The following is a 27832-nucleotide window of genomic DNA, read 5'->3' on the forward strand; positions in this document are numbered from 1 at the left end:
ATAATTTTAATTCAACACATATTTCATAGACATAACCCAGTCATTTTCAAAGTAAAATATACCATTTAAAATATTAATAACATTAAAACAAGGAAATAAATTTACTTCTTTTATATAATAGGACAAATACCATTTGCACAAAGACTCATCATCCAATCAACATGGATATTTCATAAATTAATGACTTGCACCTTACATTTGTATTTAGTTGATCATAAGTATGTTATGTGTGCGACCTAGTTTGCCTGAGTCTGCATTGTGTGAGAATTCCCATCTGTGGCTCATCACATAGTAATTTTATAAAATAAAATACTAAACATTTTGGTATCCAAATTGAGAATGTATTGATGGAACTGAAATTCAGTACATTTATGTGCCTGCAATACATGCCTAACCATGTGACCAATTATCAAAGGAGATATTTTTGTGTTTATATCTCTTTAATAAGATACATACATAATTTATCTTATTACACAAAAACACTTCATCATGTGCATCATGTCACCGCATAATAAATGCTGCATAGTTACGTCTATACAAAGCAGTTTCCAAATAGACATCAGGTCTGTAAATTGATAAGCAATATGTTCCATGGTTTCAATATGGTGACAATATGGTGACACTTGTTATAAGGTTGGTCAAAATCTGACAATCAAGGTTCAGTGCTAGTTAAATTATTCTATAGACTTATGGCAAAACTTCTTTTTTTTAATATTTCCCGCATTATTTGCGACGAGAATGTCCATGATTTCACGAGCTGAAATTTAAGTTGCTTGCATTTTTTTATGAGAGCGAAAAAAATTAGCCCTGGTTTGTGTGACTGTTTTGGGCTGAAATAATCCCCACTTCCCCCCTCAAAAAGGTATATTTCCCCTAAGTCCGGCACTCCCGCCCCAACAAAAACAAAAGTGCACAACATGTCACACTAATTTTAAAAAGATAGTATATACATGTTTTAGATTTATTACAGTGAAGCAATTACTAAATACCATTCAAACATGTTTTTAATCACCAAAAGTATCAATGATGACTGGGGATTTCTTGCTCTGTATTTGAGGCCGTAAAATGGACGCGATCCCAATGCAAACGGTCCAGTTTCCAAAAGGGATCAAATTCCCAATTGAAAATGTGGAAACAAGATATTTTTAGGTGGAGTGGTGGAAATCACTTACACATGTTTTAAGTCCGTATAAATGAATGCAAATAAAATGTGATATTTCGCTGTTGGTAAAAAAATCCCACTTAAAGCTATTTTCCCCAATAAAATACATCCTAATTTGACTAGACTCTTTGTCCAAAAATGGCCAGAAAACACCCTGAAGGATTATAAAGGTATTTATTAGATCAGGGCTTTTTTTCTCCATGTAAGAAATATGACCTATTCCCTTGAAATTGGGAATTAAAGCGTCAATTCACAGACATTTGGGAAATTATTTTTAGTAAATATTAATGATGTGCACAAAGTAAAACATTAAAACTAGAATGATATCAATTAAAATAAAACAGTAACATGGTTATTTCTAAATTTTCTAATTTTTTAAAACTGAAACAATCCATTGGGATTTTTTTACTGGATTTGGGAAAATTAGATATGTTTTGCCATTGGGTATATGACCCAATAAAAGCCCTGTAGATATTACTTTGGATCTTAAAAGCATTCCCCTTGAAAGTTATTTATTTTATGTAAATCAACCATTTGAAAGGGCCCAAGCCCCATTCCCCCAAAAGTGAGAATAAACTCTGCATACATACGAAAATACTCATCTTGAACCCAGGGAAATTAATGAAAAAATCTAAGTAGATGTCATCTAAAAGATGGTACATGCCAAATTCATATGCTCTATGTTTTCAGTTTTGGAGAAGTTTTACTATAAAGATATAAAGAAAATACATTGGTTCCGATCGCATGGCTTATTTTGACCCAGGGCCCTTAATATGAATAAACTTGGTAAGGTCCACTTGAATATGTCTTATGCAAAATACTTATAATCTAGGCCTTGTTATTTTGGTGATTTTTGTACATGTTTACAATATGGATACAAAATGTTAACACTTTGGCCGCCTCCAGGGCAGGGCTATTTTGAACCCATGGTCATACTTTGAGCAATATTTGTAGAGGCCCACTAGATGTTACACAAATTAGTCATGCTCATATATCATTTAACAGTACCTGGTATACGATTAGAACAATTGATTAAATAAAAAAACTTGATGATACATATACAAATTAAATTTACTAGCCTTAAAAGCATTTTTAACACTATAAACAGATGGAAATACCTCCAGCGTGTAGCAAATTTGGCCTTATGACAAATTTACAAAAAAGTAAAAAAAGTATATTAAATGATTCAACATGTATTCAACAAATATACTGTAAACACATGATTAAGGTTTATAGTCCTCACAATACAAAATATTCTTGTTGAATGGGGCGATTGTATAATCATATATCAGGGATCTAAATCACTGGTTTTGGGGGCATTCACCCTGCAAAGAAGTATATATTTTGCCACCCATTTCAGATATTCCCCCAACATTTAAACAAATTGATTGATTAAGACCCAGAGCTGTCAAGTTGAAGTTCACAATGTTCACAATCAAAATAAATTGTTAAATTAAGTGAAATATGTAAATAGATGCAGGTATGAAAGATTTACCGGTATCAAGTGACTTGACAATGTATTTAAGTGTGTCTTGTGTTTATGTTAAATTCCTGTTAGGAAAAATGGTGCGTAATTTCCCTCACCTGAGAGCACAGGTTATGTTCCCCAAAACAACTTTGAGACCCCTTTCTTAATTATACATGTATTACACTTAAAAACACCACCTCAGTAAATTTGTGCCATAACCCATTTATTCACAAATAATTGTGTTGATTAGTTATTTCGAATCTTCTACATGTACTTGCCTGACCAAACAACTAGATTTTCATATCACTTGCCCGGACCAAAATTTTCCAGGGGCAATTGACATTCATGATTGCTGTAATACTTTGAATTTGAGAAAATATCAAATACAGACAAAATTACTTGTCTGAAAATTATTTATCGTCTGTTGATCATTGGTATGGATAATATTTCATAAGTTATTAATGATTGCTACCCTGGAGGAGTGTGATTAAAAAGGCCGGATAGTTTGTAACACAATAAGGAACAAGAGATGTGTTTGTAAGAAACGCAATGCACCTTACTGCCCCGCTTTGATTTATTTATTTTTGTTTTTTTATTATATCCGTTTAAAAATAGTCCTTCCTTTGTAAAACTGATCTGAACCTGCCAAATAATAAATATAAATTATCTCCCTTTAAAGCTTGTTACTTTCATTGGATTTGTTTTTTGACCTTTGACCTTGAAGGATGACATTGACCTTGACCTTTCACCATTCAAAATGTGCAGCTCCATGAGATACACATGCATGCCAAATATCAAGTTGCTATCTTCAATATTGTAAACGTTATTGCCAATGTCAAAGTGTTCGGACAGACAGACGGACAGACAGTTCAACTGCTATATGCCACTCTATCGGGGGCATACAAAATATAATAGGATTATAAAACTTATGATGATGGGCAGCAGTAAAAAGATTTCATTAATACGTTATTTACCAATTAAGTTAAAGCATACCAAAGAGGTTCAAATATTTAACAAAAATTATGCATGCATTGTATATAAGATTGCACGATTTAAATGCAGCATGGCAAATATTATCACATATAATCCTAGTTGTACTGTGTTAAAAAAATACGCACAGTTTCGTTTGCGAATCTTGGGTACAAAAACAGTTATTTGTTGAATTTACAAATGATGCGCTTTATTAGCTTAAATAAACTATTGTGTATGCAACATTATAATATCAATTTTAATATGCACACAACCGACAAAAGTAAATTATACAGCTCAGAAAAGTTGTTTAAGACCCTTCTACTCTTTGACGGCACTGATTAACTCTGCCTTTTCATCCCAATTCATCCCTTTTATGGACTGCGCTTGGTTTATCTTATTTTATCCATATTCACCTCTTAAGACTGTCCATAGAGATTTATCCTTTGAAGGGATGAATTAATGAAATTCACCCACAAAAATCAGATTGGGAATGTGAATACAAACGAATTTGGATAAATTCGTTGGATAAGGAATCTTTTTTAGGGATCCTTAATGGATTAATCCAGGAACAAAATCCCTAACCCACCTGCATATTTAAATTGTTTTCCATATCAGTAACCAGCACTTTTGTCAACCAGTGTATGCGCATGCGTGTAAATTACCGATTGTAAACAGTAACAATCAAAACAAGTCGAAAGGGAATGTTACTGAATGAAATGACCAATGCCAATACCAATAGACAAGTTGACGAGTGACGTCACATTAACCTGCTATTTGAAGACAGACTCCGCCCACTGGTTGGCAAAAGGTGGTTGGCAAAACACTGATCTATATATATTATGTTAAAAGTTACTATAATTTCCAAAATAATTTAAATCTTCAAAACACACCGAAACTTAATTGTATCATTTATAATAAATAACTTTTTAGAAAACATAAGATTGTATTTTTGATAAAATGGCGGTTCAGTAAACATAAATATTCGACTGCAATCAGCGAATGCTCGAGCTTTTAATCATCATCAACTGCATCAACTACATTCATCAGCATCAGCATCATTATCATCATCATCAGCAGCAGCAGCAGTATCACCATCTGTCGTAAAGTATTGATAACCTGTATCTTTATATATTGTTTGTAAAAGGCTGACCTTGTAAACATGTTATATTACGATTATTTTAGCATCAAAATGATATATCATTTTGTGGTGAACAATGTTTAATCATACATTTGATTAAAAACTACTTATTCGTATATACATGTTTTAGATTTATTACAGTGAAGCAATTACTAAATACCATTCAAACATGTTTTTAATCACCAAAAGTATCAATGATGACTGGGGATTTCTTGCTCTGTATTTGAGGCCGTAAAATGGACGCGATCCCAATGCAAACGGTCCAGTTTCCAAAAGGGATCAAATTCCCAATTGAAAATGTGGAAACAAGATATTTTTAGGTGGAGTGGTGGAAATCACTTACACATGTTTTAAGTCCGTATAAATGAATGCAAATAAAATGTGATATTTCGCTGTTGGTAAAAAAATCCCACTTAAAGCTATTTTCCCCAATAAAATACATCCTAATTTGACTAGACTCTTTGTCCAAAAATGGCCAGAAAACACCCTGAAGGATTATAAAGGTATTTATTAGATCAGGGCTTTTTTTCTCCATGTAAGAAATATGACCTATTCCCTTGAAATTGGGAATTAAAGCGTCAATTCACAGACATTTGGGAAATTATTTTTAGTAAATATTAATGATGTGCACAAAGTAAAACATTAAAACTAGAATGATATCAATTAAAATAAAACAGTAACATGGTTATTTCTAAATTTTCTAATTTTTTAAAACTGAAACAATCCATTGGGATTTTTTTACTGGATTTGGGAAAATTAGATATGTTTTGCCATTGGGTATATGACCCAATAAAAGCCCTGTAGATATTACTTTGGATCTTAAAAGCATTCCCCTTGAAAGTTATTTATTTTATGTAAATCAACCATTTGAAAGGGCCCAAGCCCCATTCCCCCAAAAGTGAGAATAAACTCTGCATACATACGAAAATACTCATCTTGAACCCAGGGAAATTAATGAAAAAATCTAAGTAGATGTCATCTAAAAGATGGTACATGCCAAATTCATATGCTCTATGTTTTCAGTTTTGGAGAAGTTTTACTATAAAGATATAAAGAAAATACATTGGTTCCGATCGCATGGCTTATTTTGACCCAGGGCCCTTAATATGAATAAACTTGGTAAGGTCCACTTGAATATGTCTTATGCAAAATACTTATAATCTAGGCCTTGTTATTTTGGTGATTTTTGTACATGTTTACAATATGGATACAAAATGTTAACACTTTGGCCGCCTCCAGGGCAGGGCTATTTTGAACCCATGGTCATACTTTGAGCAATATTTGTAGAGGCCCACTAGATGTTACACAAATTAGTCATGCTCATATATCATTTAACAGTACCTGGTATACGATTAGAACAATTGATTAAATAAAAAAACTTGATGATACATATACAAATTAAATTTACTAGCCTTAAAAGCATTTTTAACACTATAAACAGATGGAAATACCTCCAGCGTGTAGCAAATTTGGCCTTATGACAAATTTACAAAAAAGTAAAAAAAGTATATTAAATGATTCAACATGTATTCAACAAATATACTGTAAACACATGATTAAGGTTTATAGTCCTCACAATACAAAATATTCTTGTTGAATGGGGCGATTGTATAATCATATATCAGGGATCTAAATCACTGGTTTTGGGGGCATTCACCCTGCAAAGAAGTATATATTTTGCCACCCATTTCAGATATTCCCCCAACATTTAAACAAATTGATTGATTAAGACCCAGAGCTGTCAAGTTGAAGTTCACAATGTTCACAATCAAAATAAATTGTTAAATTAAGTGAAATATGTAAATAGATGCAGGTATGAAAGATTTACCGGTATCAAGTGACTTGACAATGTATTTAAGTGTGTCTTGTGTTTATGTTAAATTCCTGTTAGGAAAAATGGTGCGTAATTTCCCTCACCTGAGAGCACAGGTTATGTTCCCCAAAACAACTTTGAGACCCCTTTCTTAATTATACATGTATTACACTTAAAAACACCACCTCAGTAAATTTGTGCCATAACCCATTTATTCACAAATAATTGTGTTGATTAGTTATTTCGAATCTTCTACATGTACTTGCCTGACCAAACAACTAGATTTTCATATCACTTGCCCGGACCAAAATTTTCCAGGGGCAATTGACATTCATGATTGCTGTAATACTTTGAATTTGAGAAAATATCAAATACAGACAAAATTACTTGTCTGAAAATTATTTATCGTCTGTTGATCATTGGTATGGATAATATTTCATAAGTTATTAATGATTGCTACCCTGGAGGAGTGTGATTAAAAAGGCCGGATAGTTTGTAACACAATAAGGAACAAGAGATGTGTTTGTAAGAAACGCAATGCACCTTACTGCCCCGCTTTGATTTATTTATTTTTGTTTTTTTATTATATCCGTTTAAAAATAGTCCTTCCTTTGTAAAACTGATCTGAACCTGCCAAATAATAAATATAAATTATCTCCCTTTAAAGCTTGTTACTTTCATTGGATTTGTTTTTTGACCTTTGACCTTGAAGGATGACATTGACCTTGACCTTTCACCATTCAAAATGTGCAGCTCCATGAGATACACATGCATGCCAAATATCAAGTTGCTATCTTCAATATTGTAAACGTTATTGCCAATGTCAAAGTGTTCGGACAGACAGACGGACAGACAGTTCAACTGCTATATGCCACTCTATCGGGGGCATACAAAATATAATAGGATTATAAAACTTATGATGATGGGCAGCAGTAAAAAGATTTCATTAATACGTTATTTACCAATTAAGTTAAAGCATACCAAAGAGGTTCAAATATTTAACAAAAATTATGCATGCATTGTATATAAGATTGCACGATTTAAATGCAGCATGGCAAATATTATCACATATAATCCTAGTTGTACTGTGTTAAAAAAATACGCACAGTTTCGTTTGCGAATCTTGGGTACAAAAACAGTTATTTGTTGAATTTACAAATGATGCGCTTTATTAGCTTAAATAAACTATTGTGTATGCAACATTATAATATCAATTTTAATATGCACACAACCGACAAAAGTAAATTATACAGCTCAGAAAAGTTGTTTAAGACCCTTCTACTCTTTGACGGCACTGATTAACTCTGCCTTTTCATCCCAATTCATCCCTTTTATGGACTGCGCTTGGTTTATCTTATTTTATCCATATTCACCTCTTAAGACTGTCCATAGAGATTTATCCTTTGAAGGGATGAATTAATGAAATTCACCCACAAAAATCAGATTGGGAATGTGAATACAAACGAATTTGGATAAATTCGTTGGATAAGGAATCTTTTTTAGGGATCCTTAATGGATTAATCCAGGAACAAAATCCCTAACCCACCTGCATATTTAAATTGTTTTCCATATCAGTAACCAGCACTTTTGTCAACCAGTGTATGCGCATGCGTGTAAATTACCGATTGTAAACAGTAACAATCAAAACAAGTCGAAAGGGAATGTTACTGAATGAAATGACCAATGCCAATACCAATAGACAAGTTGACGAGTGACGTCACATTAACCTGCTATTTGAAGACAGACTCCGCCCACTGGTTGGCAAAAGGTGGTTGGCAAAACACTGATCTATATATATTATGTTAAAAGTTACTATAATTTCCAAAATAATTTAAATCTTCAAAACACACCGAAACTTAATTGTATCATTTATAATAAATAACTTTTTAGAAAACATAAGATTGTATTTTTGATAAAATGGCGGTTCAGTAAACATAAATATTCGACTGCAATCAGCGAATGCTCGAGCTTTTAATCATCATCAACTGCATCAACTACATTCATCAGCATCAGCATCATTATCATCATCATCAGCAGCAGCAGCAGTATCACCATCTGTCGTAAAGTATTGATAACCTGTATCTTTATATATTGTTTGTAAAAGGCTGACCTTGTAAACATGTTATATTACGATTATTTTAGCATCAAAATGATATATCATTTTGTGGTGAACAATGTTTAATCATACATTTGATTAAAAACTATTTATTCTTAATAATAACATAGGAAGCTCATCGTACGTAAGTGTTATTTATTTCGTCCAACATGTTGACGTTCTACAAATATATAAGCCTGTGACTTTGAAATGAAATACACTGAATTTTCTTCGCTTTATATTGTACAGCCTGTTCCTTTAAGGTGATTGGGAAAAAATCGTGATAGACCAGGAAATTAGGAAAAATTAAACATGTTTAATATGATTATAAATAAAAGTATACCAATTGTTCATACGTGCATATTCAACTGCGTTCTAAAATTCATATTATTAAGTGCTAAGAAATTAAATTTCTGCATAATAAACTCAATAAACTAACTATTGAGTTTATTTAAAAACTTTGGCATATTTTGGGGGAAAAATTTCGGTGAGATATTTGGGAATAAATGTTGTTTTTTGCAATTGGGAAACAGCCTTTTTCACTTTTTGGAACTGGGAAACAGCCTGTAAGAGGTGGTAATTTTGAGCCCAAAAATTCACTGCAGTTCATATAGATGCAATTTGAAAGTGTGCAAAAAAATTATAAAATCTATAGCCTTGTTAGCAAGTTATTCATTATTTTTTAAACGGTACCGCTCTTAAAACCGAAAGTAGGATTCCTATATGTATACGTCCGTTTCGACAAACGCGATTATTTATCAGTTTTAAAGCTCAAAAACGATGGATTTCTACCTTGTAACAACCAGACACAATCGTATTGGTATAGATAAAATTAAATCTATAGCCTAGTTAGCAAGTAATTTATTATTTTTCAAACGGTACCGCTTTTAAAATTGCAAGTAGAAATTCTAGACGTATACGTCGATTTCAACAAAAGCGATTATTATTTTATTTTATTTTTTAGTGCAAAAAAAACGGATTTCTATCTTGTATCCACCAGATATATTTGAATTGGCATAGATAAAATATGTTTCTTATTTAATACTTAAATTTACTATTCCAAATAAGTTGTGTGGCTTTAGGCTGCTTTTTATTTTGGTAATATTTGGATATTCCAAACAATTTATAAAAAGTAACTCTAAATTCTTTGAGCGTCTTATAAATTAGACTAGTATTTATGTTGATCGAGTACGTTGTTGACACATAAATTATGAAATCATTGCTACATGCATATACGCGTACTACAATGCGCAAAAACACAATTTACCTATATTGATTTATTTGTTCATTAAAGGATTAAAAAATGTTTTATATTAATATAATTGTTTTAATCTAATGAATTATCTGTATGTTTATTTTACTCTTCAATTTACCACCTGCATTTGTGTGTTCCAAAATATACTGATCTACATGTATAAATGAACTAACGCGGTTCATTCATTACAATAATTATAATGACTGCTCCAATATTAATTCACATAATTAATAGCATTTGGTTTTCAGTAAAATACTTTATTTATGTCACAAAACATTTGACAAATTATTTATATCGCAAATTGTTAGGCTTTGCAATAAAAATTATATTTCTTAAAGAACATATACTTTAGTTGGATACACAATAAAAGTAATAATAATAACGTTCAAACTGAAAATGGATCACATGGATAAGCAAGGATCTATAAATAAATATTTTATAACACTACTACCTCTGTTAGGCTTTGCCCATTCAGCGCTTTTCAGCGGCTTGGACAAATGCGCATGCGTATCGATTAATTGCGTAAACTCGTTTTAAAAAAGTGGTTGCGCAATCCAACGGATGACAACGCTTAAAAACCGATGGAATCCGTTTAAAACGCTTCATAACCACTGAAAATCTATTAAGCGGTTAAATCGGTTTAAACGCTTTTTTAGCGATTTTTACCGCATTTTGGGCACACCGGTCATACTGACCTGTGTACTAACGAGAAAGGAATTGTGTGTAGCACCTCTTTTACGAGTGAAAAGTGAAAGCGAAATTAGATCAGGTAAAAGCGCTTCTGATAATCAGTCTTAATAGAGATTAACAATCACATTAACACATAATTAAATAACATTTCTTTAAACAACATTCCGTTGTAAACACACATTAAAAAGCGATATTTCTTTCATTATTAACATTTTTATTCCTACGCAGAACTACTATGGCGGAAGCATTATTCCCCAAACCAGGGGAATGTCATTCGTCTTAGTAAAGAGGTGACAATAACGTAGTGACGTCATCATCTATGTATAGAATGTTTTTTACCGATTAAATGCGAAAAATCAGTAACTCTACTGTTAAAGCTCCGCCTGTAACAACTCGATCATATTTTTAGAAGGGTTTGAAGACGTGGAAACCTTATATAAAAGACAGGCTGCTGGAGCCTTGACCAAAGGATTAAATAAACGATATAAGCGGAGCTACGAGCCTCGTGATTATCAGCTGGAATTAGCAGAGAAGGCTCTACGCGGCCAGAATACGATCATCTGTGCTGAAACTGGGACAGGAAAGACATGGGTAGCGTTGTATGTCATCGACAAACATCTGTCACAGGCGTCTAAAAGTAAGGCAAATACATGTACACGCTATTCATTAATAAGTATAGATTATATTGCATGTGTACGTATGTACGCATTCCGTAACTAAAATGAAACACGCGCATACATAATTTAATGGCATACAACTTAGATTCCTTTCCATAGTTAATTTTCTAGAATAACCAATTGTTCTGTAAAAATAATCAAAACGTGCATTTTAATGTGTTTGTATAGACGCTGACAGATATTAATATTACAGCCTTGCTTTTTTGCTTTACAATATCGTAAACAGGTCCTAAAAAAGTTGCGTTTATGGCTAGGACTGGTGTCTTAATTAAACAACAATCAAACCGGTTCAAGAAGTATCTTCCACATTACAATGTAAGTTTACTAGTTATAGTTTGCTGTTTCTTACCGTTGTAATAGGAAAGGACTAATACCCCAAAACTGATTAAGCTAGGTCGATGCAATTTAGAAAGTGGATAGAGGGCCGTATGACAAATATGCGTATTATCACATTGTTTGTCAGAAAACAATAAGTTTAGATCATGGTAACAAAAATAAATAAAACTTAAGTATGAATTTTGAGATTAATGAAAGACAACTTAAGCTAGGTGGGTAGTATTCGGTAGAAATTCGAATAGAGGGCCATCTGATGAATATGCACGCTATTTCAGTATTTTTGCAGACCAAAAGTGTAGTTGATTTTATTAAAATAAATATCTGACAACTAAACAAAATATACCACGCTATAAATAAAAAAGTATTAATACGATGAAACTTTTGGAGATCCTGTTCATAACCAGACAACAACCGGTAAAAGACTGCTGTTTTGTCCGTTACGAAGCACTTGTTTGGTCTTGATACCAAACTTGATTTGTATTTCTGTTTATACCAAGATTGAAGTCTGAACTAAAACGTTAAATAACAATCCTCATTTTTTTAGCCATACTGTAGTCATATTATGTTCTTCCTGATTAATAGACCAAGCTTATAACGGTAGATGACGAAGATTCCAGAATGGTAGATGCCTTCATCCCCACGAACGACATTATATGTTTCACGCCACAAATATTGGTCAACAGTCTTGATAGTGGTAACATAAGTAGCCTTTCCAAATTCTCTCTTCTTGTCTTCGACGAATGCCATCACACAAGAGGAGACGAGCCTTACGCAAGACTTGCGAGAAAATATTTGGTAGAAAAAGCTAATGGACAAAAGGAGCTCCCGCAGGTTTGTAGAATGTTTCAAGACATAATATTAATAATTATCACTGCATTCGACAGGTGTAAATGTAAACATGTTTTCTCTATTGGTAATATTACACTTTCGAAACCAATACTATTACAGGAGAATACTTTTTTTCAAATATCTCATAAGTCCATAACAATGTCAACTTTTTTTCAGATTGTTGGTCTTACTGCCTCCATAGGCGTTGGTAAGTCCAGGACGGTGGAAGAAGCGGTCGACTACTTTCTACGTGTGTGCGCATCGCTAGATGTTAGGCCTCCTCTGTCTACCGTGGAGAGATGCAGAGAGAGTTTCAAGAAATGGGTGAACACGCCGGAGGAGGGTAAGTCAATGTCCATGCACCGAAATGCATATTACGAATATGATCATCAACAATGTCTCTTTGTAAAAGTGGTAATGTATATACGTTTAAATTAGTATAGTGTTCCACGAGTGCTTGGTTTTAAAACATTTTTTTATAAGATTGTGTCTATTTTCTTAAGTGCTACGATATGATGGTCATGTAGTGGCTTGTTTACAAAGTTGTAAAGAAAAGCATATAATGGTAACTATAGAACATGCATATATGCCTGCATAATACATTCATACATTTATCATAATTTCATTATCTTACAGTTTATGGAATGGTTTCTTTAAACCCTCATATACTGGTCTCTCCGTGAATATGTTAGCCTCTGCAAGTTGAATGCAGCATACATAAATAGCGATTTAATAAAGGAATGTGCTTTTCTATGAAGCGATGATATTTTACTAAGTCGGAGAAAAACATAACAAATTTATATAAATGCACAACTTATTAGATAAATACTTTTAAAAAACTAATATGTTATCCATAATTGTTATAAAACACTATTGCAAACAAGATACTTATACTAACCTCAAAGTAGAGCCCATATTAAATTATTGAAAAACATGTCCTTCCTCATCAACTCATAAAATTCTCCTGCTACAGCGGGAAGGAAACAACGACCAAGAGACTCGATGTACAGTAACGAAATAAGTTAAAACAACTATGCACACACATAAGAAAACTTTTTAAAAGAATTAAAAACTGGTTACAACTTCTTTTGTGCAAGTTTGTTAATTGGTACTATAAACATCTAGTGGTGTAAAGAACACCGGTATGTTTTACATGCGGATATGAATTGGTACTTTGTGTTGATGTCTCTTTTATTTGTGTATATAGTGAAGTTTCAGGTTGAGATTGTTTTATGATTTAGAAACAATCAAGATGATGGTGAAAAATCCTGACCCTTGCAAGGACATTTTATTGGAAGCAATGGAAGATGCGGAAAAACTTCTCGAAGGCAGGAAACCTTTTTTGTGCTCATTTAACATGTGCGATACGGATAAATTAACATATTTCACATGTATATGTACTAAAATAAAGCTTTTTAGAACACCTTATCGAGTTTGGGAAAACTCGTGATGCAAAGAATTATGAACATGTAAACGACTAAATTTTGATAAGCCATATTTTTCTACATAGCAAAAATATAGCCTTACTATTATAAACCTGCTCTTTCTCAGAAATGATGTATTTCCAACCTGAAATGATCGAAATGCTCATGCTGTACGACAAGCGCCCAGGTGAAAGAGATACCCAAGCATACAACAAATGGACGGTGGACATTGAAAAGAGCGCTCAACAGAATGTTAATGATCATGAATTATCACGTGATATTAGTGCGTGCGCAGTTTATTTGAATGTACGTAACAATATGTAAATTTAAGCGTTCTCTGCTTTTAAGCAATCGAGTTGCACATGTTCAATGGATGTAAAGGTTTTCATGTAATCTAAAGTATTTGTTTAATTGATTAACGGTTGGATAAGCTAGACATATTTTATTTAATCTTAACAACATATGCAAATGCATATACAATATTAAAACACAAGATTACGCCTTCGATTAATAAGTATATGTCTAATGGGAATATAGTATTTGGAGTTTCAATCCTAAACACATATGCATGTTTAACCTTTATACAAAGCATGGGCATTTATAGGATTATAAGAGATGTGCAGAACTGAATGTCATGGTAATTAAATAGACGTATATGTCTTTGTTTTAGAAATAACACAAGTAGCATGTTTTACAGGTATACAACTCTGCAATCGAAGTATGTAATCTTCTTCAAATCGCCGAAGTAGCCAAGTATCTCTCTGAAAAGCATCACCGTGAATTGGAAGGCAGGAGGAAGCATACTGAAACGGAAAAGAAGTTGTTTGACAATCTTATTGGTAAAATAATTATAAAATACATTCAACACTTACTAACTTAGACAGTCTCCTTATTGTATATATACTGTCGCCACTCTAGATTTAACTTTGCTTTCATGGGCATAAACATGTATGTGCATAATACTATCATTTTCACTCGCTAAGTCGATAAAAACATAACTATAACAAAATAAGGCTTGTTTTTGCATTGTTTCAGATGTTCAAAGGAAGCTCAATAAATTAAAAAACGACAAGGATGCAGCAAATCCGAACGTGCAGATAGTAAGCGAACAGCTACAAAAAATGATACTGGAAAAAGGCGACGATTCACGTGCGATTGTCTTTGTAAAGGCTAGAGCAACATGCCGAGCGCTAGCTAAATATTTGGATGAAGATCTTCAGAAGATCGGAGTTAAGGCTAGTCGATTGTATGGACAACAAACAAAGGGAGCGGATGAAGGTATACATTTAACATTGAATTTACTACGTTCTTAAACAAACTTGCTTACCAACAGAAGTAGTGTATCTTTTGGATGTATACATAAATCACCTGCATATATTTTATCGCTCCAGGTATGACCGAAGCTGTCCAGACCGAGACCCTTCAGAAATTCAGAGATGGTTTTTACAAGGTGATGGTTTGTACGTCTGTTGGTACAGAAGGTATTGACGTACCGGACTGCAACATCGTTATCAACTACAACTACTCCGGAGACGAAATCACAAAGATTCAGATGAAAGGTCGGGATCAATTTAAGTAACCGCACTCGATGTATATCCATTACAAACTTAAATCTGAACAACTGTAAAGGTTGAAAATAATAATAAAATCCGTTCGTAATTATTTTGATTAAATATGCCATAATGTTGTGGTGGTTTAATAAGCTCTGTAAAATTGTTTTGTCGTGTTTATATCTTAAATATGTTCATTATCCGAAAATGTTGTCAGGTCGAAGCAGAAAGAAAGGCGCAACGATTGTCGTAATGGGAGATGAAAAACAATTGGAACAGGAAATGATCAACGCGTATAAAGCAAACATGATGTACAAAGCAATAAGTGTGTTGAAAAAAATTAATGCACGGGCTGTTGAACATAAATTTAAGATGTTTCAAACCGATGAGATGCAAAAGCTCAGATACAAAACGGAGTATGAAAAGGCAAAGAAAAGTCGAAGATCGGAAGATGACCTCGAAATTCTGTGTAGGCGATGCAACTCCATGGCATGCTTGGTGTCAGATGTGCGAAAACTTGGAAGCCAGCATTTTGTGATAGCAAAAGACTTTCCATCAAAGATTACGACAAAACCACACAAAAGCCCAAAGAAATACTGTGGCATAGAAAAGAAAGGGAAGATGTATTGTAAAAAGTGTCCATTGGACTGGGGCATAGTAGCTGATCGCGATGGTGTCGACTTGTTTATTCTGAAACTGCAATGCTTCAAGCTTAGGAACATGAGAACGGGTGTCGTTTCGCAACATAAGAAATGGCTAGATGTCCCATATGATGTACCAGAGTTGGGACTGGAGGATATCCCGAAATTCTTCAGGAATGAGACGGAACAAAATGCATCTCCCGAGTAAACCGTTCCTTTATTAAATGTCCAGTGTGTAACTGTGTTGTGGACGGACGAATGGATTGTCATCAATGTTATAAATATTCTAAAATAAAAACAAAACATGAAACTGTGTTTGATGTAAAAAAAAAAGAAAATGTGGATATGTAAACTATGTTTTACACATGTGCATTTTCCTATGATCGAAGTTTAAAAAGTTGTTTGAGTTACGATGTTCGTAGCGTATTTTTAAATTATGTATGTGCGATATTTTAAAATATAATTTATTAAAGGGATCACGTGGCTTATAAAACCTCGAGTTTAGTAAAAACTATCGAAGGAAACACTTTCATGTCGAATTTATAAACGAGCAAAATACTAAATAAAATACAGTCAAGTTTCGATTTGTAATATTGTTTTCTTAAATCTAAAGCAAGTGGCATCATATACCATAGTTTCAATCAGAGGAAATGAACATTATTTGTTCAGTTAAAGCAGAATGGTATAAGTTAACAAGCAATGTTTGTTCGTAAATTTGTCCATACAGATAGATACATAGTATTTTAAGTATTTCTTATAAATATATTTATTACAACTAGTGTACATTTATTTAACTTAATAACATACTGTGATAAATTATTTCGTATTGTGTAGTTAAGGTACGTCTATAACCTTTGAAGTGTGTATACTGTTATGTGTTTCAAATTTGAAGAATCTTTTAAAAGTATATTTATGTGCATGAATATGTTTTGCTATATTCGAAGTATAACTAGTTGTTTGAGTTACAGTATTTCGTAGCGTAAATTTTAATTATGTATGTTCGACATTTTCAAATATAATTAATTTAAGGGAACCTTACGCTCATAACACTTACTTTAGTATTTTAGTAGTAAAAACTTTCGAAGTTAACAAAAACAATATAGAATTAATCAACGAGCAAAAATACGAAATAAAATACATTCACGTTTTGATTTTTATTATCGTTTTATTAAATCTAAAGCAATTGTCAACATATATATACCCCATTTTCCATCTGAAGAATTGAACATTATTTGTGCAGTTTAAACAGAGTAGTATCCGTTTAAAAGCCATGTTTGTTCGTAAATTATCTATGCAGTTATATATAAATAACATTTATCATATGAACATTTATTTGGTGTTGTAGATTTAATGTACGTTTATATACTTCTTAGTGTGTATACTGTTAAATGTTTGCGATGTGAAGGTTCTTTGAATAGTTTATAAATGTGCATGAACATGTTGTGAATCCCAGCCCACAACTGTTTCTCGTTAAAGTAAACGAATTAGTGTATTGCTATTATTACAGACACTTAATTTATTTCGTGATAATAATAACGAGTATGTAATTTTTTCGTACATTATATACACTCTGATGATGTTTCAAAAGTTAATTCACAAAAGTATATGATCACTACGTACTTTATCTTTCGAGCATTAAATCGCATCTCGCTGAAGAAGTAGGTTCCTGTGAAATATTCGGCCAACATTAACGTTCACAGGACCATATTCATTGATATGTAAGGGCTTGGTTTAAATCGAAGCTGATTAATCTGTTGAATGAATTTTAATAACTATAAAATATTTGCTATGTTCTTAATGTTATATAGTGTTGTGATTGCTTAGATGCATGTATAACTTAAACATACCAGCGAGTTCGTTACGGTGTTTATAATAAATGGTCGTTTTTAAAAAATCCTTGCTCGAAGTTTGTGTGTCCAAAAACGACATAACGAGCATTATTGTAAATTAAGTAACCTTCCTCCTTGTCCACCCGTATCTCTGTTTGTGCTTTCCAGTTTACAGTAACTCCGCGTTTGAGAGTGCAATTATGAAAGTCTCCCATCTGTTACTCATCAGACTGTGAAATAAAAATCAAACGTTTAAGGAGAAGTGTGGCCATGTATTATTTAAAAGCTCAAAGATTCTGAATCTGTTTCTCTACAGGTGTAAAGAATGAATAAATCCATACCATACATATTGAGAAGTATAAAACAAAGCGAACAAAAAAGACGCATAGACACAGCTCCGGACAACCCGGCATTTACTGGAAGCAAACGTTGAACAAACAGACGTGTTGATGGACCAGATTAATAGCCATTAAACAAATCTTAAAACTTAAGACGACTTTAAATCTGTTTTCACTGGTATTTTTAAAGATCGTTTATTTGCTAATCTCTCTTATGGATAATATTTCAGCTTTATTTACGGTATATGATTGTTCAAATGTATCAAACACAAAAATAAAACTGCTGGTACATCAAAACCTGTTACAGATATTTGTCGGGTAGATCCAAATAACGGAAGTAACACAGTTTCTCAAGTTTAAAGTACGGCACACGTTTCAATCATAACACATGCATTGACATACAATTTACAAACAAATTGTGTCAACAAATCAACCATGTATTAAATTTTAAAGCGTCAAGGAAATCTCAAAAACAATTGTAATTCTTTATTTATGCAAAATGTTCGACTGTTAGATACATCACTGCTTCTGTTGAAATTGCCCGGAAGATTTTGTCACTACTTTTTGCCAAGCGACCACACTTAACTCCTTTCGTTCGCTTGGACGACACCTTAACTCCCTTCAGATTACTTTATTACGAGCTCGACCATTTTTAGCTCCACTGGCCAAAGGCCAGCGGGGCTTATGTCATGGTCCTGTGTCCGTCGTTCGTGCGTCCGTGCGTGCGTGGGTGCGTGCGTTAACTTTTCCTTTAAACATCTTCTGCTCCTACACTACTGATCCAATTCTGATGAAATTTCACAGGAATGTACCTGGGGTAAACCTCTTTCAAATTTGTTCAATTATGCCCCTGGGGTCAAATTTGACCCTGCCCCGGGGGTCACAAAAATGAATATATGCTTATATAAAGCCTATTTTGTGCAAACTTTGAAAATCTTTTTGTCCATAACCGTAGGGCTTAGGGCTACCAAATTCGGTATGTAGTGACATCTAATAGTTCTCTACTTAGTTTGTTCAAATTATGCCCCTGGGGTCAAATTTGACCCTGCTCCGGGGGTCACAAAAATAAACATATGCTTATATAAGGCCTACTTTGTGCGAACTTTAAACATCTACTTGTCCATAGCTGTATGGCATAGGGCTACCAATTTTTGGTATGTAGTGACATCTAATAGTCCTCTACCAAATTTGTTCAAATTATGCCCCTGGGGTCAAATTTTACCCTGCCCCAGGGGTCACAAAAATGAACATATGCTTATTTAAAGCCTATTTTATGCAAACTTTAAAAAGCGTCTTGTCCATAACCATATGGCATAGGGCTACTAAATTTGGTATGTAGTGACATCTAATAGTCCTCTACCGAGTTTGTTCAAATTAAGCCCCTGGGATCAAATTTGACCGTTCCCCAGGGGTCACAAAAATGAACATATGCTTATATGGGGCCTATTTTGTGCAAACTTTAAAATCTTCTGTCCATAACCATTGGGCCTATTTCTACCAAATTTGGAATGTATTAAAATCTTAAAGTTCTCTACCAAATTTTTTCAAATTATGCCACTGGGGTCAAATTTGACCCTATCCCGGGGGTCACAAAGATGAACATATGCTTAAATAAGGCCTATTTTGTGCAAACTTTAAAAATCTTCTCGTTCATAGTTATAGAGCCTAGGGCTACTAAATATGGTATGTAGTGACATCTAATAGTCCTCTACCAAATTTGTTCACATTATTACCCTGGGCTCAAATTTTACTCTGCCTCAGGGGTCATGGCCCTCTTGTTTAATATGTAGTAATTCCAAATAAGTACACGAAAAAAAAATCGATTTTGTGGAACAAGTTATGTGTTATTGCGTATTACACTAGTTTATTTATCTTTCAAAATTCTCTTTGTACGACAGTTTCCTTATTTCAGGCTGATAAAGTCAATCTAAGTATTTTTGTCCGCGTACAATCCACACACTTCATGTATTTAGCGTCTTTCATGCGTTCAAACTTTCAAGCATAGTCTCAAAAATGCTTAGAAACATTTAAAAATAAAGATGAAGAAACCAAATCGCTCTATGAGGCAAATATTTTTTTTAATATATACGATGACAAATATCTTTGTTTAAAGTATTCCCCTAACGAAATTTCAGTTGCCAACATTCACGAACGTTACTCTTAAATGAAGGCCTACCAAAATTTTACTCTTGTTAAAGTCTCCCATATGGTTTGGACAACTTAACTATTTCCAGTCTCATATTCTCAAAGCCACCATCGTTTTAACTGACGAACAATAATAATGTGAGAGACTGTAGTAAAACATTGCATTGAAATGTGTTACATTCAACTAGAAAACGGCAGAAATAAGACGGTGCAAAAACAGTCGATTTTGTTTTGGGTCAAGTTTTTAATTGCAAACAACAAGACATTGTGTATTGCTTAAATTAATTCAGCTTATAGAGCACTTAAAGAACATTTACGAATATAGGGGTGTGTGCATTTATATTTGGCGTTTCCAATTTATCACAGTGCGAACTATAATACATGATTTCCAATTAAATACATATGGTAAATCGCAAATAAAATTTCTTTACGTTTTAAACATTTATTGTCGAAACATATATGAAATACTCTGCTTATGTTTATGATTGCCCGCTAACAGGTCTTTGTTTAGGCATCAATGCTTCTCGATTTATATATATTGTATGCTCATTGTATATATTGTATTGATAAAAAAACGATCTAACAATTTATCATACCACCGCATTGATATATGCCTGATATAACGTTGCCTGATATATTTTGTATATCATGGTCAGCAGGAAGTTCTTATATCAATCAATGTTGGAGTTACGTGGAATTTACAATAAAGTCAACAATTTCTATCAACATAAATCAGGTTAAACAAAACAAACAATTTGATACCAAGAACGTACATATTGTATTCTAGTTTAAAGTCATAAATCACAAAAACGTTTATTTTTCAAAAATCACATCAACCCGCACTACAGAAGTTAAATGACGTCATCAATCGGGCAATAAATCTTCAATATCGATGCAGTCATTGCACTCGCAAGTGTTGCACAGAAAGTCAAGACAAATGATAACTGTATGCTAATCCTCAACTATTTAAACAAACGATTTAACACGCTTATGTCAATGTTGACACCATCATCAAAATGTCAATTTCAATACACATCTCCAAAATGCCGTCTCCAAACTATTCGGTGAAGTGTGTTCTTCGATTGAATTTGTCGCTGCAGTCCATTCCAGATCTCCAATTCAATACGTTTATAATTAAAGCGGGAGTTCTCTTCCCATTCGTAGGTCAAATAACTTTTTTTCTCTATACGATGTTTAAAATAAGCGTTTATTCGTGTCGTCTTTTCGAACGCCGTTGCTACATGTATGTCAACGTGTAAAAGTCGGATCAGCAATATCAGCGGGGATCCGTACATTTAAAAATAGAAAATAGATTGTTTTGCAGGTTTTTAGGAAAATGTGGTATGATAAACAGAAAAACAGGTTACTGTCCCATCGTTTTGTAATATATGAGGCTCGGCACGAATAAAATAATGGCTCGGCAAGCCTCGCCATTATATCATTCTAAGCCTCGCCTGATATATTACAAAACGCTCGGCACGAAAAAATTTATGGCTCGGCAAGCCTCGCCATTATATTAATATATACCTCGCCTGATATATTACAAAACGATGGGACAGTAACCTGTTATTCTCTATACATCAATACTTGATATAAGTATGCAAAACCACATGCGGGATGGCGGAGGGAATGACGATTGATCAGCAGGCTGAACTGTTTTTAAACCAACAATTTGTCTGTCCGTTTATGTGCATCGGTCTCTTGCTTTTATCATCTTCAGCTTTTTTCATCCTACTATTATTATTATTTGATAATGTCAATCTGTCCCTTATCTATTACGCCATTAATGTGTCGGTGTTCAAATGGACAAAGCTCGACTGAAACAAACAAATGACGTAGATATTTAATAGCGCAAAATTACGACGCACTGTGATGGAGCATACGTCATGCAACTGATAAGAGGAATGTTTTGTTTGTTATTTTGGAATACGACTGCTTTGTTATATTGAACACGTATTGTCTCTGTGTTTTGTGTGCATATGTTAATGCGGCTGCCATAACTCGAATCAAATGTAAATAAAGCATATGACATCGATCCTGTGGTGCAGATCCATAGAGTCTTTGAGATTATTACCTCACTAAATATACGATCATAAATTATATCGATACTACTTAGATTGAATCAATGTAATCATAAAAGACAACGAGTGTTGTTGTGATGTTGTGCATGAGTTCAGCACATTGTTTACTCTAGATATTGTTTGAGTTGCATTTGATTCCGTAGGATAGGGAATTTATGCATGACGCATACTGCACGTTAATAGTTAACACGGTTACTCTAGTTATCGGAATGTTGACTATAAGTGCATGTACATGAAGTGATTTAAGTATCATCTATATTGTATGTACTAAAAATATAAACAGTGTCCATATAAGTGTCAATTCAAATGTATGGCAATTAGAAGTTGGTGTAAAAACGCATAACGCTATCAAGATTTCCTTAACGTAATGTTTTTCATCTCTTTATCGTCGTTATGTGCACCTTCCAGTTTATTTTTAAACTAATTTTTCCACGCAATCTTGTCAATCGTTTTGATATATCCGCATGAAAGGGTAAACACATCTTGATAATAATGGCTAATATGTGTGTTACAAAAGCACACGATTGGCCTCAATAGTATTCACAGCTTAACGTGCAATTCGTTAACATTTTCACGTCTGTGTATGTTTGAGCTGTGTAACGGTACAAGGGTTTGGGATCATCATGAAAACCTAAACTTAATACCACAAAAATGCAATAGTTCGACGCAAAATATTTAACAAACATGATTCACTCACAAATCAATTTTTTAAACATTTTTCTCGATTGCAATTTTGACTTTTCTATAGCAGGACTTACTTAGCAGCTTTAAAACTACAAAATGATATCGATTCATCAGACAGCGTTGATTTGTAAAATAAATGTTGAAGTACTTTGTATCCTGGCATGTATTTATATTATCGTTCTCACTTTACAAAAATATTTGGAACTTAAAAGGAAATTGATAAGTGATAATGATTAGATAAAATGTAAAATCCTCCTATTCACTACAATATTAAATAGACAGAAGATGGAAATAAAATCATATGGTAAAATCGTCTGCTAAATACTGTTTCACCCTTGTTGCTTCAGTGAAGTAATAATAACTACCGCATGCCAAAGATTTACTTCTATTGATTTGTTAATGTTCAGCGCTAGTTTTACCCGTCCCACTCGTTCGTATCATATGAACGCATAGTTTAAGTATACAAATCCCGTCCGTTATCATATTACATGACGTCAATATATCTCGACATTCGATCGTGCGCACTTCATTAAATATTGGTAGACATCCGGGTCTCTATCGTAATATATTCGTTACGGAGTAGATTGTACACAGGTATGTTTCATTATTTGCATATCATAACTATAGAGAAAATGCGTAAAACTTAACTGTACCGCTATTTCCGTACACATCCGTTTTAATATACAGGCTTATACACTTAAAGAGACCGTCAATTGAGAACAATGAAAAGTTCTAAACTACCGTATTTTTACAATTATTCGTTTATATTGATTAAAATATAACGACTGGTATATTACATTACTTGAAAAAAGTTGTTAAGTTTTCATATATTCAGTATATTCGGTAATACATTTTACTGGGTACAGGTACCAGGTAACTACCAGTTAACTATAAATAACGCAAGTAGATTGATCATCATCGTCACGTGGTAAACACAGGAATGCAAATTGTGCATGCGTAGTGAATTGTATTTATTTTTTATATTTAATGATCAATATACTTGCATTATTTATAGTGTGTATATCGTTATGTCACCTTTTTTCGCGATGTACTTTCGATTTCACATCGCGAATTTTTATTACCGAATATACTGAAAATTTGAACTTTTTTCAAGTAATGTAATATACCAGTCGTGATATTTTAATCAATATAAACTAATAATTGTAAAAAATACGGTATTTTAGAACTTTTATTTTTTCGTCAAGGGCGGTTGACGGTTCCTTTAAGCATTTATCATATGTTTGGATATTATGATGTTTTACTTTACGATAAGAGCTGAGACTGTAATTTAATTGTGTGTTATATTCAACCGAAAACCCGTCTACAGGGCTCAAACTGGGCCACATTTTTGTGAAGTTTTCCATGTTAATGAAATAGAAAATAAAAGTCAAAATATTGATGAAAACAAGCCGAAATGGTTTTAATAATACTTTAAGGAACGTCTTCTTTTAGGTCTTCTCTTCATAACGTGAGAACCAAAGGGTAGAGTAACGAACATCTTTGTCCTGGCTTATCGGTTTATGATATCATTCTGTTATTAGAGTAAAAGTACATGATTTCGACAAGATCTACATGGTAACATTTCAACGGTTAAACTAAATACTGTTTTGTAAAACGTTATCTAACGTAAAGATTTGCAAACAAGTTGATGCATGAAATCTGTTTAGAATGTTTAAAAAATGACGATTGTTTCGAAAATTAGCGCGTCATCGGTTCAGAAATAGTTTCAAATTTAGAATCAAGAAAGCATATAACACGGACTTTATGTACAGAATAACATATTTAATTTGAAATATATTTTGTTGTTTTTTAAACGGTATGCTTACTTATACGATAAAGTTCGTAGAATGGCGTTGTCAATAAATCTTGCGTTTATTACATGTGCATATTTACACGATACCGTGTAATTTATCAAATATAACACCGGCTTATTTAGAGAAATCGAATTAAACGAATGTACTCCTTAAATCCCTTTACACTATTTGTTTTGTTTTGTTTTGTTTATAAATCTAAAAGATACCTGCTAGTGCCAAAACAAATATATAAATGCAAGTAAACTAAAGTCTACGTTTAATGTTTCAATTGATGTTCATGTATTTACATTAATGCGTTTTTTGTTTATTTTAGCTATAAAAATGTGCAACTATATGCATGTATTTATTGTAGAAAGCATCTCTATAATATGTATTTATCATGCGTGTACCAGTAACTGTGTTGTTATAAAATAAAGCAAGCGAAGCAAAATCAAGTAGGAATAGAAGTAGTGGTTGTCGTAGTAATAATACGTTATATTTGTCTACGTTGTAGTTTATCACAATAATAATGAGTTTTAAATTTTCAGGTTGATTTAAGGATATGAAAACTTGCAACTTCAACTCGCCGACCACAATTGAACAATCTAAAATGTATTAAAGCTTATAGTCGAAGACACCGCAATGGCTTTAGCAAACCACAATCAAGATTCTACAACTGAGGTATTGTCAACAATGCAGAGACATATTGAGTCTGTAAAGAATGAAATTAAGTTGACTGAAATCAATCTTGCAGCGGATATTGACAAATCTAAAATAGATATTATAACAAATGCCGAAGGCACAGACATGGCAATAAAGGATTTTATTCACGATTCTACAAAAGAGGTTTTAACAACAATAAAGAAACACACCGAGTCTGCAAATAGTGAAATAAAATTAACTATAAAAGACGCTAAAATGACATTGAACAAAACTTTTCACGACGGAACATCAAAGATAATGTCGGCCATTGAATCTTTGCATGGACATGTTAATGCCTTGACAAAAAATGTGCCGATATCAGGCGAAAATGTTACAAAATGTCACAGTTAGTACAAACATAGGGTTAAATATAGTTTTCACTCGCAACCAAAATCCCGACAGATTTAAATGTAGTGAGATAGTGTACCTTCAATTATCTTTTAAGTATACATTCAAATTATGGAAAGGGGGAAATTAATCGTGTATACAATCACACAACCCTTACCCACATCTCTACAATAACGTTTATCAAACGATATCGAAATGAATGTCTGCTTTATGGGTTGAAATTTGTCTAAAGTTTGCGAATATTTTCGATGACTGTAGAACAAAAGGGGTACGAATAAATCCATCAAACCGATTTAAACAACAATTACTTTATCTATGTATGGCTCACACGCAGATTCATTCTGTGAATCAGTTTTTCAATGTCTTAATTTTTAAATACCGCTCTTATAAAAATGAGTCTTGTGTCATGCAATAAGTTTAAGCATTAAAACACACGCACACACATCATTTTGTTCTACCTTAGGAACCACTGCACAACCGTATCAACAGCAAATTATCTACCGTGGGTTTATACTTTATACATCAATAAGTGGAATGTCCACGATTTCAATGTACTATATAGTGAAGTAAAGATCGGTTAACAAATTATATTTATAATCCGATACAAAATGCACCGAATCAACCAATGAAAGTGTGTAAACGATTATGTGGACGTTTTCTTTCAGCGAAAACGAGCGTGTTTTCGGAAAACATTTAATATAATCTAATTATGTTCAGGTGTCTGGAAAACAAGCCACTTATAAAGTTACTGAAGTGTATATGACGGTTCGTATTTAAATATTGTGTAAATATGATTGAGTGTCATTTTTGATTTTACATTTTAAAAGCTCATATAAGAAGTTGATTACGCTGGTAACATCATTTAACACTAGAAATATCGGTTGATAATTATATTCAACAAGTACATAACTTAAAACAGATTGTGTAATTGTTATACATTTTAAACTAGACCTAAAGCAGGCAGTTGAAAGCATGTGTTATTTATCAAATTCAATAATTATTTTAGCAATTACTTACAGTTTTCTTGAAAATCATTTCACACATATAATTATGGCATATATGGTAGATACGCCTGATCATTCATGACATCGATTAAACGTATCTTATTAAATCTTCAATGCTTTTTTACCGATGTCCCTCGGGTAATCAACATTTATAGTCTTCTTTTGGAAACCTTGAACCTATGAATGAGCATGTCGTTTTAACAAAGACATGTTCACATAAATGGAACAACAAAATTAAATTGAGTATACAAAATTGTATATCATACAATTTGTTGCATGAAACGACTTTTTATTGAAGGATTATTACCGTTACAATCCGGTGGACTAGAAATAGACATTGAGCGTGAAATGACTTGCATATATCTCTGTTCACAGCATATATAATATTTTAGAAATCGGTATTCGTGTTCATATCATTTTCATTTTCAATCACTACGTCATTGTTTTGCGATATAGGTCGAAGTTTAAAATTGAATCTGTCCATGGCATATTACTTCCTGTCATATGTCGAATACATCGACTTCTCTCGAGCAAAATATGACATAAATGGCATAATTATTCCTTGGTATAATATCATGTAGATGCCGAACCTGACAACGACGTATGTGCCACACCGGTTTCAGCGGGGAATTCACCACAAACGATTGACACCGATGATACACTATCAGCAGGGCAACTTTAAAGGGAAAGGAGTAGCAGCCTTAATGCAATGAACTCAGAAGACCAAACCACTCAACCAAAACGGCTTAGATCTGACGAAGGTAATACATTAAATTTGTATGTGCTCTTTAAATATATTACTTTTACAATTTCAAAATTTACACTTATGCGTTTACTGTATTGTATCTTATGCAACATA

General features: G+C 33.0%; 1 protein-coding gene across 1 annotated transcript in view; it reads left to right on the top strand.

Moving 5' to 3' along the window:
* Nucleotides 1–27832, top strand: part of LOC127880561 (antiviral innate immune response receptor RIG-I-like) — a 115829-nt gene that overhangs the window by 59620 nt on the left and 28377 nt on the right. The window contains exon 22 of the mRNA XM_052427877.1: nucleotides 11003–11230. Coding sequence (XP_052283837.1) covers nucleotides 11003–11230 — 228 coding nt within the window. The remainder of the gene's footprint in view (nucleotides 1–11002; nucleotides 11231–27832) is intronic.

This window comes from Dreissena polymorpha, chromosome 5 (assembly GCF_020536995.1).
Source record: "Dreissena polymorpha isolate Duluth1 chromosome 5, UMN_Dpol_1.0, whole genome shotgun sequence".
NCBI lineage: Eukaryota > Metazoa > Mollusca > Bivalvia > Myida > Dreissenidae > Dreissena > Dreissena polymorpha.